This window comes from Populus trichocarpa, chromosome 10 (genome assembly GCF_000002775.5).
Source record: "Populus trichocarpa isolate Nisqually-1 chromosome 10, P.trichocarpa_v4.1, whole genome shotgun sequence".
Classification (NCBI taxonomy): Eukaryota; Viridiplantae; Streptophyta; class Magnoliopsida; order Malpighiales; family Salicaceae; genus Populus; species Populus trichocarpa.
This window is the reverse complement of record NC_037294.2, coordinates 4,701,369-4,714,664: the sequence shown is the minus strand read 5'-3', so window position 1 is coordinate 4,714,664 and position 13,296 is coordinate 4,701,369. Positions and strand designations below refer to the sequence as shown.

Below are 13,296 nucleotides of genomic sequence, written 5' to 3'. Positions count from 1 at the left end.
TCCCAGAATACAGTAAGAAATTGACAAATCCCCAATATGGGAAGAATTACAAAACTCTGTTGTGTGGAATACAATCTCATTTGACAAGCCATAGCCACAAAAAAATTACAAGCTCCGAAAGGAAACAAATTACAAGCCACTCAGGTTAACTCAAAATTCTGTCAATGGCACCTCCCCACTCTGAAATCTTTTTTGCTATTAACAAATTTCACACCAAAAGCCGATTGCACGCAACGCATGACCTAAATTCAATGATTAGTATTCTCTAGTTCTGAAAATATCTGTCACTGCCATTGATGAACGCTTTGGTCAGTGGGGGAGCAAGGTACAAATGGTACAAAACCCCGGCCACCAAAAACAGGTCGCATGAAGCTATTATCAAATTTTCTCCAATAGTGGTGGACTGTGTGAGAAGGGGTGCTCAAGAGCATCCTTAAGCTGGTTCGACGGGGCACGTTGTGGCTGGCCTGGTTGTCCTCTGAATCCTGTCTATTGAGCAGTGGCACAGCAAAGGATTTAGGACTAGATGGTTCAGAAGACAACATGCTGGCAGTGTGTTTTTGTGATGGAAGCAAGATCCTCACTAGTGGTTTAGTCATCAATCCAAACACCTGCATGGATCCAACAGTTTACTGCATCAGTCTTGTGTTTGAAACTAACCTTTGATTAGCTCAGTTTCCTGGTAGCGGATTGGAAATTACAAGAATCATACGCGAAAACGAAAAGTGCATAATATAAACTTTGTGGAGTCCCTATGCTACAGTATCTAGTTCAAGCCATTGACTGATCTTAACATAATTGCAATAAACGGTGCACCATTTTAAGAGCAATAAAAGGAAATGAAAATGAAGTTGGATCACAAAATCCAATCTTCAATTCAGATTCTAGCTCCTGGGGCTTAAATCAAGTTGACTATTAAAACATCATATCTACAACAATATGTTGGCTGGAACGGTCCAGCCTCGAAAGGAAAACCTGTAACTATCGTTTCTAGCTTTAAACATGGAAACTGTAAAAGTTTGCACTGAGCTAAAGTGTGCCATTTAAGCACAGGCAAGATGGTAAAACAGCAGGTTATTTCTCCTCCTGTTCTCCACGGAGATGATGCATTGTCTTACCACTGTGCTGAAAAGGACAACTGTAATTGTGCTGGTGATCATGATTGCATTGCCATGCAAATGAGTATGGCCTGACCTGGTGAACTGCAAGAATAGTAATAAAATTATAATTTAGATGAGAATAAATATGCAACATAAGAGGATATAAAGACCCTCAAAGGCCTTAACCATTGGTCTATTAAAATCAAAATAAAATCTCCTAGTGGAAATTCTAATACTGTTGGTGGATAGCAGGAACATTTCATATGAAACTATCGCCCAGGCTCATAGCTGAAAGATGTTTAACTTAGTCTGTGTTTAAAAACAAGAAGGAAAGCCCTATCATCACAGAACAGATTGAAAATAAAAAAACAAAACAAAAAAAAAACAAATCCAATAGAAAAAGAATGCTTTTCGATCTTTTTAACCTGATTATAAGCAAGAGCCATAGAAACAGCACCACGCATAAGACCTGCCCACCATATTGTTACCTTCCAAACAAAAATTCAGGGTGACATTAGACATCAAGTGATTCACACACGTTAAATGCCAGAAACCAGAATAGCTTGAGAGCATACTTGTTGCTTTATGTCTATTTTCTCATACGGGAACTTCTTAGTCAAGTTGGATAAAAAGGATAAAGGGAAAACAAAGGCTGCTCTTCCAACTAGAACCAATCCCAAGAGTATTGAACTCACCATAACTGATGTTCCAGGGCTGAGAATTAAGAGAGAGTTAACCACTATATTCAGAAAATGGTGAAGATAATTTTGTTTCAGCTTGTATTTTACGATCTTGGAATGTATTTGTGTGGCAACTAATCTCCCATTTTATGCTTAGCCTCACCTATCACTTACAACCTTCCATTTTTCAATATCCAAGGCATCCATGCCAACATAGAGGAAGATGAAGATCTCAGCAACAAATGACCAAGTAGCAAAAGCATGCCTGAAATGTTCAAGGAGAACCCCAAGTAATGTGATAGCTAGAACAGAATTTGAGGTAAAAATAGAATACAAGAGATTTTGTATGAATTGCCACAAACACATTTCAGGATATGTAACTCAACATACTTAGTTGTTATCCTTGAACTTTCAGTTACATTGTGCCATGTGTAATGAGACATAACAATCCCACAAAAGAATACAGTGAGAATGGCGCTTAGATAGAATAGCTGCAAGAAAACCCGAAATTCAAAAAATGATGGTTAACTGCTTTCACCACTGAAATTCAATCTAATAGTAGAAAGCACAAGCAAACGAGGTCCTTGGAGAGGTACTCTATGATTGAGAGAAATCTTACCTCGGCCAACATATATGAAAGGTAAGCCATGAGTATCATAAGAGCAACCTCACGATCGGTAGAATGCCTGGATTTTGTGGCAAAACAAAAATTTATTAGAACACAAAATAATTCCCAGCATGTTATTCTAGCAAATATTTCTTTTGTCACCTGAGCTACCACGGAAATATATGTAAACATGAAACAAACTTGAGGAATACGTTGTGAGATTTTAAAGACATTAAAAAGAAGTGAAACTCCAATATCAAACAGCAATCTCAAGATAAACTGAGATTTCATCCACTTGCAATTGAGCTGCTGTGGTTGTTAATTTTTACTGTCCTAAACCTCTATATGGGATTGAAACTACTCATGAATTTATGTTTGATAATGATTTACTAACCTGCCGAAGTAGAGCTTTTTGATAATGTATGCACTAAGTAGTCCAGTCTGCAGGAGCCAAAAAAGTGTGCAATGTCATAAAACACAATATATACAGAAAAATCACATGCTAATCACACAAGCATGGGCGCATGCGTGCACACACATGTATAGAGAGAGGGAGAGAATTACTAGAACTCCCAGTATGGTGCTTGAGATAAACAAATATAGAAAGTTTCCGAGAAATTCAGCTGCAATGCTTGAGTTGATGTGAGATAGGTCAATGCTCTGAATTGCATGGAAAAGCACCACTGATGTTGCATCATTTACTACACCTTCCCCAAAAACCAGACTGTATAATAAAGGCGTCTCATCCTGGTTAAGAACCTGCAACAACACAAATTGAAGTACTCAAATCACTTTTTCTGTGTGAGTTGCTTCAAAAGTTGTAATCAGACCATATCTTCACCAGGAGTCTCATACCTGCAAGGTACAAACAGAATCCGTGGCTGAAAATATTGCTCCAATTGCTGCAATCAAGGCAAGAGATGAGCATACACAAGCAAGCTATCTGATGGCAGAAACAGAGTCTTGAAAACTTCGAAAATAAAGAAAGAATGTGATATGGAATATACCAAGATAGTCTCCAATTCTGAGGGAACTGATGTTCATTTTCTTGAAAAAGTGAGTGGCGCCTATGCCAGAAACAACAAATTAATCACAAATAGAGTACAGCTAAGATCATTATTCAGCACTAACAAGACAAAGTATTGTCATGAACTTGATGTTTTAGTGTACCTATTGAAATGATGGCAGTGGATATCAGAGTACCGACTGCGCCAAACAGAATGATAGTCATGAAGTTGCGGAAAAACTGCTTCTTCTTTACCTGGAACCTGGTGGGAAGACAGAATAACTCATGAGATGTCCCAGCAACAAAAATTTCATGACAACTGAGCTATTCTAAGGCTCATTTGTTTCAAATATCGAAGAAAATTAGAAGGGAAAAAATAGCTTTTCGGTGATGATGCTTGGCATAATTCCATTGTACACATAAAAATCTGAATCAATCTCAAGCAAGAAAACAAACACTTAAGGTCTCAAGCTTAAAATGAATTGATCAGCAAATGATACAACCCTAGTACTAATAAAGGAAAATACACACACACACTAACTCACCCAGCGTTAAAGATGATTGGCGGAAGCAGATAAATAAAGAATAAATCTTCGCTGAAAACTAAGAGATGCGAGCTCTTTCCTCCTGTTGTTAGCAAAATCACAACTCCAGTGCACAAACCCTGCATGCATTAACTCACCATCAAAACCTCTATAACCCCACAAAAAAAATAACATAAAAGCAAGCAAATGAAGATACTGACTACAGCAAGTGCAGTAATGGACTCGTTCATCCATCGCTGCTCCTCTAGTAAATGACCAATTACTATACACGCACAAAGTAGTGCCACGAACAGGTTTATTGGCACCACTGAGCTATGATCAGACGATAACATTGCTCCCATTTTCCATAAAATATCTGCCATGCTAGATTTAGTTAAAAAAAACAAATAAAAAATTTCTTCTTTTTGATCAAGTATTTTGCTGTTTCAGGATATAAAAAGCAAGAAAATATTAATGTTACAACAAATTTGGATCTTGAAGAAGCTAAAACTTAAGGGAAATTGACTATTTTTCGAAAACTTCAGCAGAGTAAAGCAAATTTGTAGAGTGACAGCGAGAAGCCGGGAAAGGGAGGGTATATATACAGTTGGAGTTGAGAGTCAAAAGGTTCAAAATTTTAAAGCATGAAGGCCGTTCATTAAGAGTTGTCAAGGGGAGTCGACGGTTGTGATTACATGAGGAGTTTAAGTGTTGAGTGTGGGGATATGTAGTTAATGGAACTTTGGAAGGGAGTGGAGGCAAAGAAGAATGTAAAGTGAGGAGGAAAGTTCATGTGAAATGATTATGTCGTCTACAGAATCTATACAACAATGGAAGCCAAAAAACAAGGAAAAAAAATTGAAAATTAGAAAAGGAAATATTTGGAGTCTTGTTTTACCAGGAAGATCCGAATATAGTTTTTAAACTTTACTTGGATAAGTTTGAGATAAATATTAGATGGGTTTATTCGAGTTAATTCAAATTAATTTAATTTTATTTTATTTTATAAAATTATAAAATAATATCATTTAAAAATAATCAACAACTTTTTATTAAAAGTTTTTAGGCTGACAGGTTAGAGATCAACTTGAATTTCTAATAGGATAATACTAGTTTAATTCTTCTCCAATTTTTTATCGAAATTTGATTTAAATTAAATACTAAGTTATCTAAATTATAAATCAGTCCAGGTTTTAAAATAGTACTCCCCCATCAGGGTAAATGACACTTAGATTTCATAAGATTCATGTATCATTACGATAAAAATGAGGTTATTATATTATATATGCCATGTTCAATTCTGTGTACCCGGAAAATATATTAGTCTTGAAAATATAGGAATTATGCTGAAAATATAGATTTTCTGGGTGATGAATGGAAAAATGAAGATGTTTGTGAAGGATGGGGTCCGTTCAAAGCATTTCCTTTTTTATGGAGAAAAAATCACGCACGCATTTTGTAAAGCAGGTGAAGTTGGAAATACAAGAAGAGAGTTTGTGTTTATTTATTACTAGATAATTATTTGAACTATGCCTTGAGTTGAATTAAATTTTTTAATATAAAAAAATACCCTAATGTTTTTAACATGTTTTCTAATATAAAAAAAATTATATGAGGATTAACCTGATGTAATTTAATCAACTTTATAAGTCCAAAAACATCTCGAATAGGTGGTAAAAATGTAGTTTAACTAAAAAAATCAAGATCAATCTTTTTAAAAATATTAAAACAACAACATATTAGATCGACTCGAATTTACTCAATGTTAACCTGTCAAATTCCCGACTCGGATCATAAGACCCTAATACCCTCTAGAAAGCAAATAAAAAAATTAGTAACCTTAATTTTCAATCAACTCAATGTTAAATGATGAAATTAAAAATAAAATTCAATTAGAAAAAATGAGTCAAATCAACCCAGGTTAACCTGAAAAACCTAAGTCATGAGACCAAGATAACCCCATAGAAAAAAATCAAAACAAATTATGAAGCTCGATCCCTAGTCAACTCAATGTTGCGGGACGAAATTAAAAAAATAATTAAAAAAAAGACATAAAAAAGCAATCATAGTCAACCCAAGTTAACTGACCGAACTTATGACTTGAGTCATAAGGCTGAGATAACTTTATAGAAAGTAAATCAAAACAAATTATAAAACTTAATTGTCAATCAATCTAATATTGAAGGATAAAAATGAAAAAAAAATCAATTAAAAAAAACTGAGTTAATCGGGCTAACCCATGACCCGAGTCATAAGACCGTGATAACCTTATAGAAAGCAAATAAAAAAATGAAGCTTAATTCTCAATCAACCTAACATTGAACAATGAAGTTGAGAAAAAAAATCAATTAAAAACAAAAACAAAAAAATGACATGAAACAACACGAGTTAACCTACCAAACTCGGGTCATGAGATCAAGATAACTCAATAGAAATTAAATTGAAATAAGTTGTGAAGTTCAATGCCCATTAAACTCAATATTAAAAAATAAAATTAAAAAAATAAAGACCAACTTGAAAAGGGCCAAAGCATTTCACTGACATTGATACATTGAAATGCAAGGCTTTTTAGTATATGTTAATTATAATTATAACTATAAAGAAAGTAAAAGATGTGGTGTTTCATTGTAGATGCAGATGAAAACATTGTCCATCCTCTCACAATTCACTCTAGGTTAGAGTAATTAATATATTTTTTATTTTGATTCTCGAACTTTTTTTTCCTCATGTGGATCCTTATTTGATTAAATCACAACCCAATTGCTTTTAATTTGTTGAGCTAGGTAAAAAATTAAAAGACAAAGGAGTAAAATGAAAAACACAGAGAAACTACATTACTATTTCCAAAATTGATTTGAAAAGTTGACTTTGATTCTCTTACTTTACAACTCACTTATTTTCAGTGCCTTCAATTTTTAAAAAATCTACGTTAGTTTAAAGCTTCATTTCTCTTATTTTTTTAGTTCTGGTTCGAGATGCAAAAGAGAAAATCACTGGATTTCCGGGATAGAGAAAAAACATTGGTGTACATCGATTCTGACTACCAAAATTATCAATTTTGGTGTTAATGAGTTTTGTTCAATGAGAGGAGCTTCACTTGGGGTTTTTTTTTTTTTTTTTTTTACTTTCAAATTTTATGAGAGAATAGATCTGACATTGGGAGGTTTCTAGGTTTCAGGTTATTTTTTGTTTTTGGATTGTTTTTAGGTTATTTGAAGATATAAACAAGTTTATTTAGGGCTTCAAGGTATTTTTTTGGTGTTTTAGGTCAAAAAAATAGTTGAAAATGATTTTTTGGGTGTAAAACACCTCTACCTTGATTTTACAGCGACCCTATAGTTATCAAAATCTAGGCATAATAAGCAGTGTCGCCTGCTTTACTCTTTTTTTTTTGTCCAAAACAAATAAAGCTTTTAAAAAAAGAAAAAAAATATCAAAGCTCAAGCGTGTGAGTCTAGGCTAACAAACTCATACACCTAGCTTTTTTACTAAGGGCCAAGAGTGATGAGCCTCCCAGACAAGCGTGCTTGGATTTATTTTTTATATTTTATTTTTTCAATTCATCTTTCTGATTTTGTGATTTTTTTAAAAAAATTTTATTGACTTTTCTTTTTAATTTCATAATTCAATATTTAGTTTATTTTAAATTGGTTTTGTTAGTTATTTTGTTTTGCTTTCTATTGAGTCATCACGATCTTGAATAAATATTATGTCATTTTATCAATGTTTGATTTAGCAAATATTTATTTTTGCTATCTTTTATTTATATTCATTCAAGTTATTTTTAGACTCACCAGGTCTTGAATCATATTAAAATAACATTTATGTAATTATTTTTTTATATTAAAAAACACATTAGCAATAATAATATTTCTTTTACATTAAGAAATATTAATCTAACTTAGGATAGGATCACATAGCATGAAACATGAAAAAAGGGTAAAGTGGAACAAAGAATTTGACAGGTGTTTGTGCATGTCAAAATCACTGGTGCACGTGTAAGAATGAACCAAGGAATACTCTCGAATGAATTGAATTTCCTGATTGGAAGGGTATACATGAAGGTGTAAGAATCTTTAGTGTTATTAGTGGTATTGTTGCTAATTAATAGCAAGCATGCATATATATATATATATATATATATATATATATATATATATATATCTGCAAGATTTACCGACCACTAAAACAAAAAACAAATTCCATTGGTGCGCAAAGAAGGAACCGAACCCACTTTCGCTCTCATGTTAAAAAAAGCAAGCACTGAGTTGGTTTGCCACTCTTGATGGCTAATTAATGGCACAACCGTACGGACTAACTAACATATATATATGATAACCACCATGGGGCACACGGCCAGCACAGATGCTGAACAATAAGGAAATCAAATGGTACGACCACGAGTGCTGCTGCTGCTGCTGCTGCTGCTGCTGCTGCTGCTGCTGCTGCTGCTGCTGCTGCTGCTGCTGCTGCTGCTGCTGCTGCTGCTGCTGCTGCTGCTGCTGCTGCTGCTGCTGCTGCTGCTGCTGCTGCTGCTGCTGCTGCTGCTGCTGCTGCTGCTGCTGCTGCTGCTGCTGCTGCTGCTGCTGCTGCTGCTGCTGCTGTGCTGCTGCTGCTGCTGCTGCTGCTGCTGCTGCTGCTGCTGCTGCTGCTGCTGCTGCTGCTGCTGCTGCTGCTGCTGCTGCTGCTGCTGCTGCTGCTGCTGCTGCTGCTGCTGCTGCTGCTGCTGCTGCTGCTGCTGCTGCTGCTGCTGCTGCTGCTGCTGCTGCTGCTGCTGCTGCTGCTGCTGCTGCTGCTGCTGCTGCTGCTGCTGCTGCTGCTGCTGCTGCTGCTGCTGCTGCTGCTGCTGCTGCTGCTGCTGCTGCTGCTGCTGCTGCTGCTGCTGCTGCTGCTGCTGCTGCTGCTGCTGCTGCTGCTGCTGCTGCTGCTGCTGCTGCTGCTGCTGCTGCTGCTGCTGCTGCTGCTGCTGCTGCTGCTGCTGCTGCTGCTGCTGCTGCTGCTGCTGCTGCTGCTGCTGCTGCTGCTGCTGCTGCTGCTGCTGCTGCTGCTGCTGCTGCTGCTGCTGCTGCTGCTGCTGCTGCTGCTGGTGTACGGATGTTTTTTTTTTACTGTTATTAATTGTTTTTTATAGTATTTTTTTTATTTATAAATATATTAAAATTTAATTTTTTATTTTTTAAAATTTATTTTTAACATAGCTATTAAAACGATCTGAAAAATAAATATTAATATTAAGTAAAGAAAGTTTAAATTTTCATAAAACACCTTTGGAGCACAATTATTCGATCAAAATTTAGAAATTTTTTATTTAAAATTAATTTTTTATGTTTTAATATGTTAATATCAAAAATAATTTTTAAATAATAAAAAATATATTAATTTAATATAATTTAAAATAAAAAAATAATTTTTAGAACAAACACTATTATAATTATATTCCTACATTAGTTTTTTATTTTTCCCTCTTCAGTAATCATTTGAGCACTCTCTGTGCACCTTCTCGGTAGCAAGCTATGATTACTTGCTATTAGTTTAATACCGACAAGATTGATAAAAAGAAAGTTTCACCTTACCCGCAAATATCAGTGCCCCTGCTTTCTTTTTTTTTTTAATTTTTTTTAGTTTATCGAACCAGTTTGTATATATTTTAAATAATTTTATAGGTTTTAAAATTAACAATTATATAAGTTTTCAGTGACCTTGAGATTTATAGAACTCAAACTGACCTTTAGAAAATAACTTTAGAACTTAACTAATTAAACTACACCTCTTTAAATTAATGTTCTTTCTTTTTTATTTTACGATGTTGCGTATTATAATTTATATGTTATGGAATGAGTTTTTTAAAATATGTTTTTAAAGTTTTTTTAATAATAAATTAATATTTTAAAAAAATATTTCTTAATAGTTTTTACATATTGATATCAAGAATTAAAAAAAAATTACTTTTAAAATTACTTTATATCATATTACTAAAAATACACTCATTTTATTTCTAAAATATTTTAAAAATAACATGTTTTTATTTATCTAAGTATTTAGGAGATAAATTTTTCTTATATTAATTTTAAAACCCGAATTTGAAGATATGAAATTTAGAGAATTTGTCGGGTCTTACACTGCCCAATAAAGGTAATATTCGATTCTATTACATAATAACTAAACTAAAGTTATTGCGAGTTGAATGTGCTTCGTTAAAAAAGCAAATGGGTACATAATTATTACATATTTGTTTCGATTTATAATATGTTTCATTGTCCTGATTGTGTTTGTTTTCCACAGCGGAGCTTGGGAAGCTTTAGAAAGATGCTGGCTCCACTTTTAAGAACCATTTCAAGGCATGCAAGCCCCTGTAATCAAAATCTTATACGTAGTTGTGTAATTATGAAGGGAACGGATCCATTTTGCTTTCAAAATTAAACCATAAACTATAAACCTTGTACTCTTAAATGATTCGAAATAATAATATATAAGTTTGGAGATAGTGTAATTTGGAAATCAATAGATAATTACAATGTTTTCTTATGCTCAATAATTATGTTCTATGTATAAAAAATAGCCAATAAATACTTGTAGTATTGATTTTAAGAGATACTTGTAGTGTTTTTCATTACTCAAAAATTGTATAACTTTATTCATCAAGAAAATAATTATATAACTTTTTATGAAGATAACATGAAATAGAAAGAATATATATATATATATATATATATATATATATATATATATATATATATATATATATAAAAGTTTGGTCATCTTTGATTTTATACTAGTATACATAGATTGAAAAATTGGAGTAGAAATTTATGGTGTGTGTTAAAAAAATAGAAATTCAGGGATAAAATTTATTATTTTTAAGGCCTTGTTTGTTTGGCGGAAAGTGGTTTTCTAAAAATTACTTTTCAAACTTTCTTGTGTTTGTTTGCTATTAAAAAAATTAGTCAACAAAATTTTTTTTTCAGTCAAAGATAAATTTGACTTGGTTTTCAGGAATTTGATTTAATTTGATTTTTATATTAATTTTGGTCCTCGTTTTTATGATTGTTATTTGCTTTTCTCTTATTATTATTTTAATTGAAATTTTTTATCTATCAAATTTGATCCTCATTCATTTGATTGTTACTTATTTTGTTTGAAATAATTTATGAAATTGTAATTATTATTATTTTAATTTCATCATCTTTTAATTTTTTTATCTGTTATATTTGATATCAATTATTTTAATTGTTATTTGTGTTATTTGAGATAATTTATGAAATTAGATTTTTTTTTCAATTTTATTCTCATTCAACTTTTTAATTTGTAAGATTTGTTCCTCATTATTTTAATAAACTTGAAAAAATATTAATAAGTTATTTTCCAGCTCATTTGCCATTACATAACCAAACACTAGAAAATGTTTTGTAATTTATTTTCCTTATTTTTCATGACACTATCAAACATTGAAAAATAATTCACTTTCAAGAAATCCACTTTTTACGAAAACTATTTTTCAATAACCAAACGAGGTCTAAGATAACTAAATCTTTAACATAATAGAAGAGAAATCAACAATAACTTTAACTCTAAGTCGCTTTCTGTTTGGGTGCAACATGGGATTGAATCTTAACTCCTGTTTGGTATTGTGTTCTAAACAGAGTTGAGTAAATTTTAAAAAAAATTTAAATTAATTTTTTATGTTTTTGAATTGTTTTGATATGTTAATATCAAAAATAATTTTTTTAAAAAATAAAAAATATATATTATTTTGATGCATTTCTAAGTGAAAAACACTTTAAAAAATAATAACTACCATACTCTCAAATATCCTTTATAGGTTGCACCTCATTAACATTAGGATATGTTACCATATTATTTTGATGCATTTCTGAGTGAAAAATACTTTTACAAATTGCACTTTAAAAAGACTGGGTTTAATCTTGAGTCTGAAAAAAAGATTAGGATATGTTTGATCTTTAGCTCATAAAATGATTGAGTTTAATTTAAGAAAAAAATTGTGTATTCGATTTGATATCACCTGCTAAGTAGACAGTATGTGATAGTGAATACTTGAATGAAGATTTAAAGAGTGGAGTAGGTGATTGTTCTAACCACTATAACAATCGGTGTATCTCTCATTATCCTTATCTATTTAATTTGTGTATCTTGATATTAATTATTGATTTCAAATTGTTAAACGGTTTGATATTAATTTTGTCAATCTTGAATTTATTGGAGATTAATTTTTAAAATGTCTTAAAAATAGATAAAGCTCTAATTTACCTTTTCTTATACTTTTTAAATTTTTCAAAACTTATATAAATTGTTACATTAGATGCATAATATAATATTTTACAAACATATTAGTATGTATCCACTTTGAAGGAGGTAAGGCAATTAATGCTTTTGCAATAATGGCTTTTTAGTTGCCTTTTAAATTTGTAGCTTTTAACTCAATTTAGTTAATTTTATTATAGTGGTGTAATTTCTTATTTTACATTTAATGAAGTAAAAATTATATTTAAAAAAACAACTTTACTTTGTGCTGTAAATGATTCCATAGTTAATGTAAATTAACCAATTGTTCTTTATTATTTTATATTTGTAGAATTTCTCTCATATATGTATCTTATTAGTGTTTTAGATATAAACAAAGCAACCTGATTATCTCTTCCTAGTTTGTTCTCCCAAACAAATTCATACTTAACCAAGAATTCTTACCACTAAGCTTCTTGTTGTGACGACTTCTTCTATGTCTTGAAGAAGGTGTTAGCAACATTGTAGATCTTGACAACGAGCCTTGATCCCAATAAGTATACTCTTTATATGCCAAGGCAGTGCACTATTATCATCATTTCCTTTTCATAGGTCAAGTATTTTCGTTCAACATCATTCAACTTTCGACTCTCAAAAGCAATCAAATGTTCTTTTTTGTACCAACATTCCTCCAATGGCTCTATCTGAAGCATTAATATGCACTTCGAATGGCTTTTTAAATCAGGCAGCCCCAAGATAGGAGTCGACACTATTATTGTCTTTAGCTTCTCAAAGACCCGTTGGCAATCAACTAACATTCCAATCTCTGATTCTTCTATAGAAAATCTGAAAGAGGAGTTGTTTTTTGCTGCAACCTCAATGAATTGTTTGTAATAGTCTGCAAGCCCCAAAAAGTATCTTAACTTTAGGATTGTCTTCATTGCTGACCATTCAATGATGTCTTGAATCTTTCGTGAATCCACCTTCACTTATCCCTCCCCAAATAAGTGGCCTAGGAACATAATCTCAGACTTTGCAAACTCATATTTTTCTTTTTTTACAAACAATTCATGTTCCCTCAATCTATTCAATACTTTCGAAAGATGAATTACATGATCTCTTATCTCTTTACTGTAGATTA

At 32.3% G+C, this 13,296-nt stretch overlaps 1 protein-coding gene across 1 annotated transcript; it reads right to left on the bottom strand.

Annotated features, from left to right (window-relative positions):
* On the bottom strand, nucleotides 1–4,505 carry LOC7497964 (sodium/hydrogen exchanger 1). The gene is made up of 14 exons (XM_002315496.4): nucleotides 4,139–4,505; nucleotides 3,939–4,057; nucleotides 3,558–3,655; nucleotides 3,395–3,454; nucleotides 3,243–3,289; nucleotides 2,952–3,146; nucleotides 2,782–2,828; nucleotides 2,400–2,466; nucleotides 2,171–2,271; nucleotides 1,944–2,045; nucleotides 1,676–1,814; nucleotides 1,526–1,588; nucleotides 1,119–1,202; nucleotides 1–611 (listed from the first exon to the last, which is right to left on the bottom strand). The coding sequence occupies exons 1-14, from the start codon at nucleotides 4,298–4,300 to the stop codon at nucleotides 285–287; spliced, it is 1,611 nt and encodes a 536-aa protein (XP_002315532.3). The 5' UTR covers nucleotides 4,301–4,505; the 3' UTR covers nucleotides 1–284.
* Nucleotides 4,506–13,296: the final 8,791 nt, after the last annotated feature.

Coding starts and splice junctions, on each gene's coding strand:
- LOC7497964 (XM_002315496.4), bottom strand. CDS start 4,300: ATGGCAGATATTTTATGGAAAATGGGAGCAATGTTATCGTCTGATCAT. Junction 3,455..3,557: donor CACTGCCATCATTTCAATAG/GTACACTAAAAC, acceptor TTTCTGGCATAG/GCGCCACTCACTTTTTCAAG. Junction 2,046..2,170: donor AGTTCAAGGATAACAACTAA/GTATGTTGAGTT, acceptor TGAACATTTCAG/GCATGCTTTTGCTACTTGGT.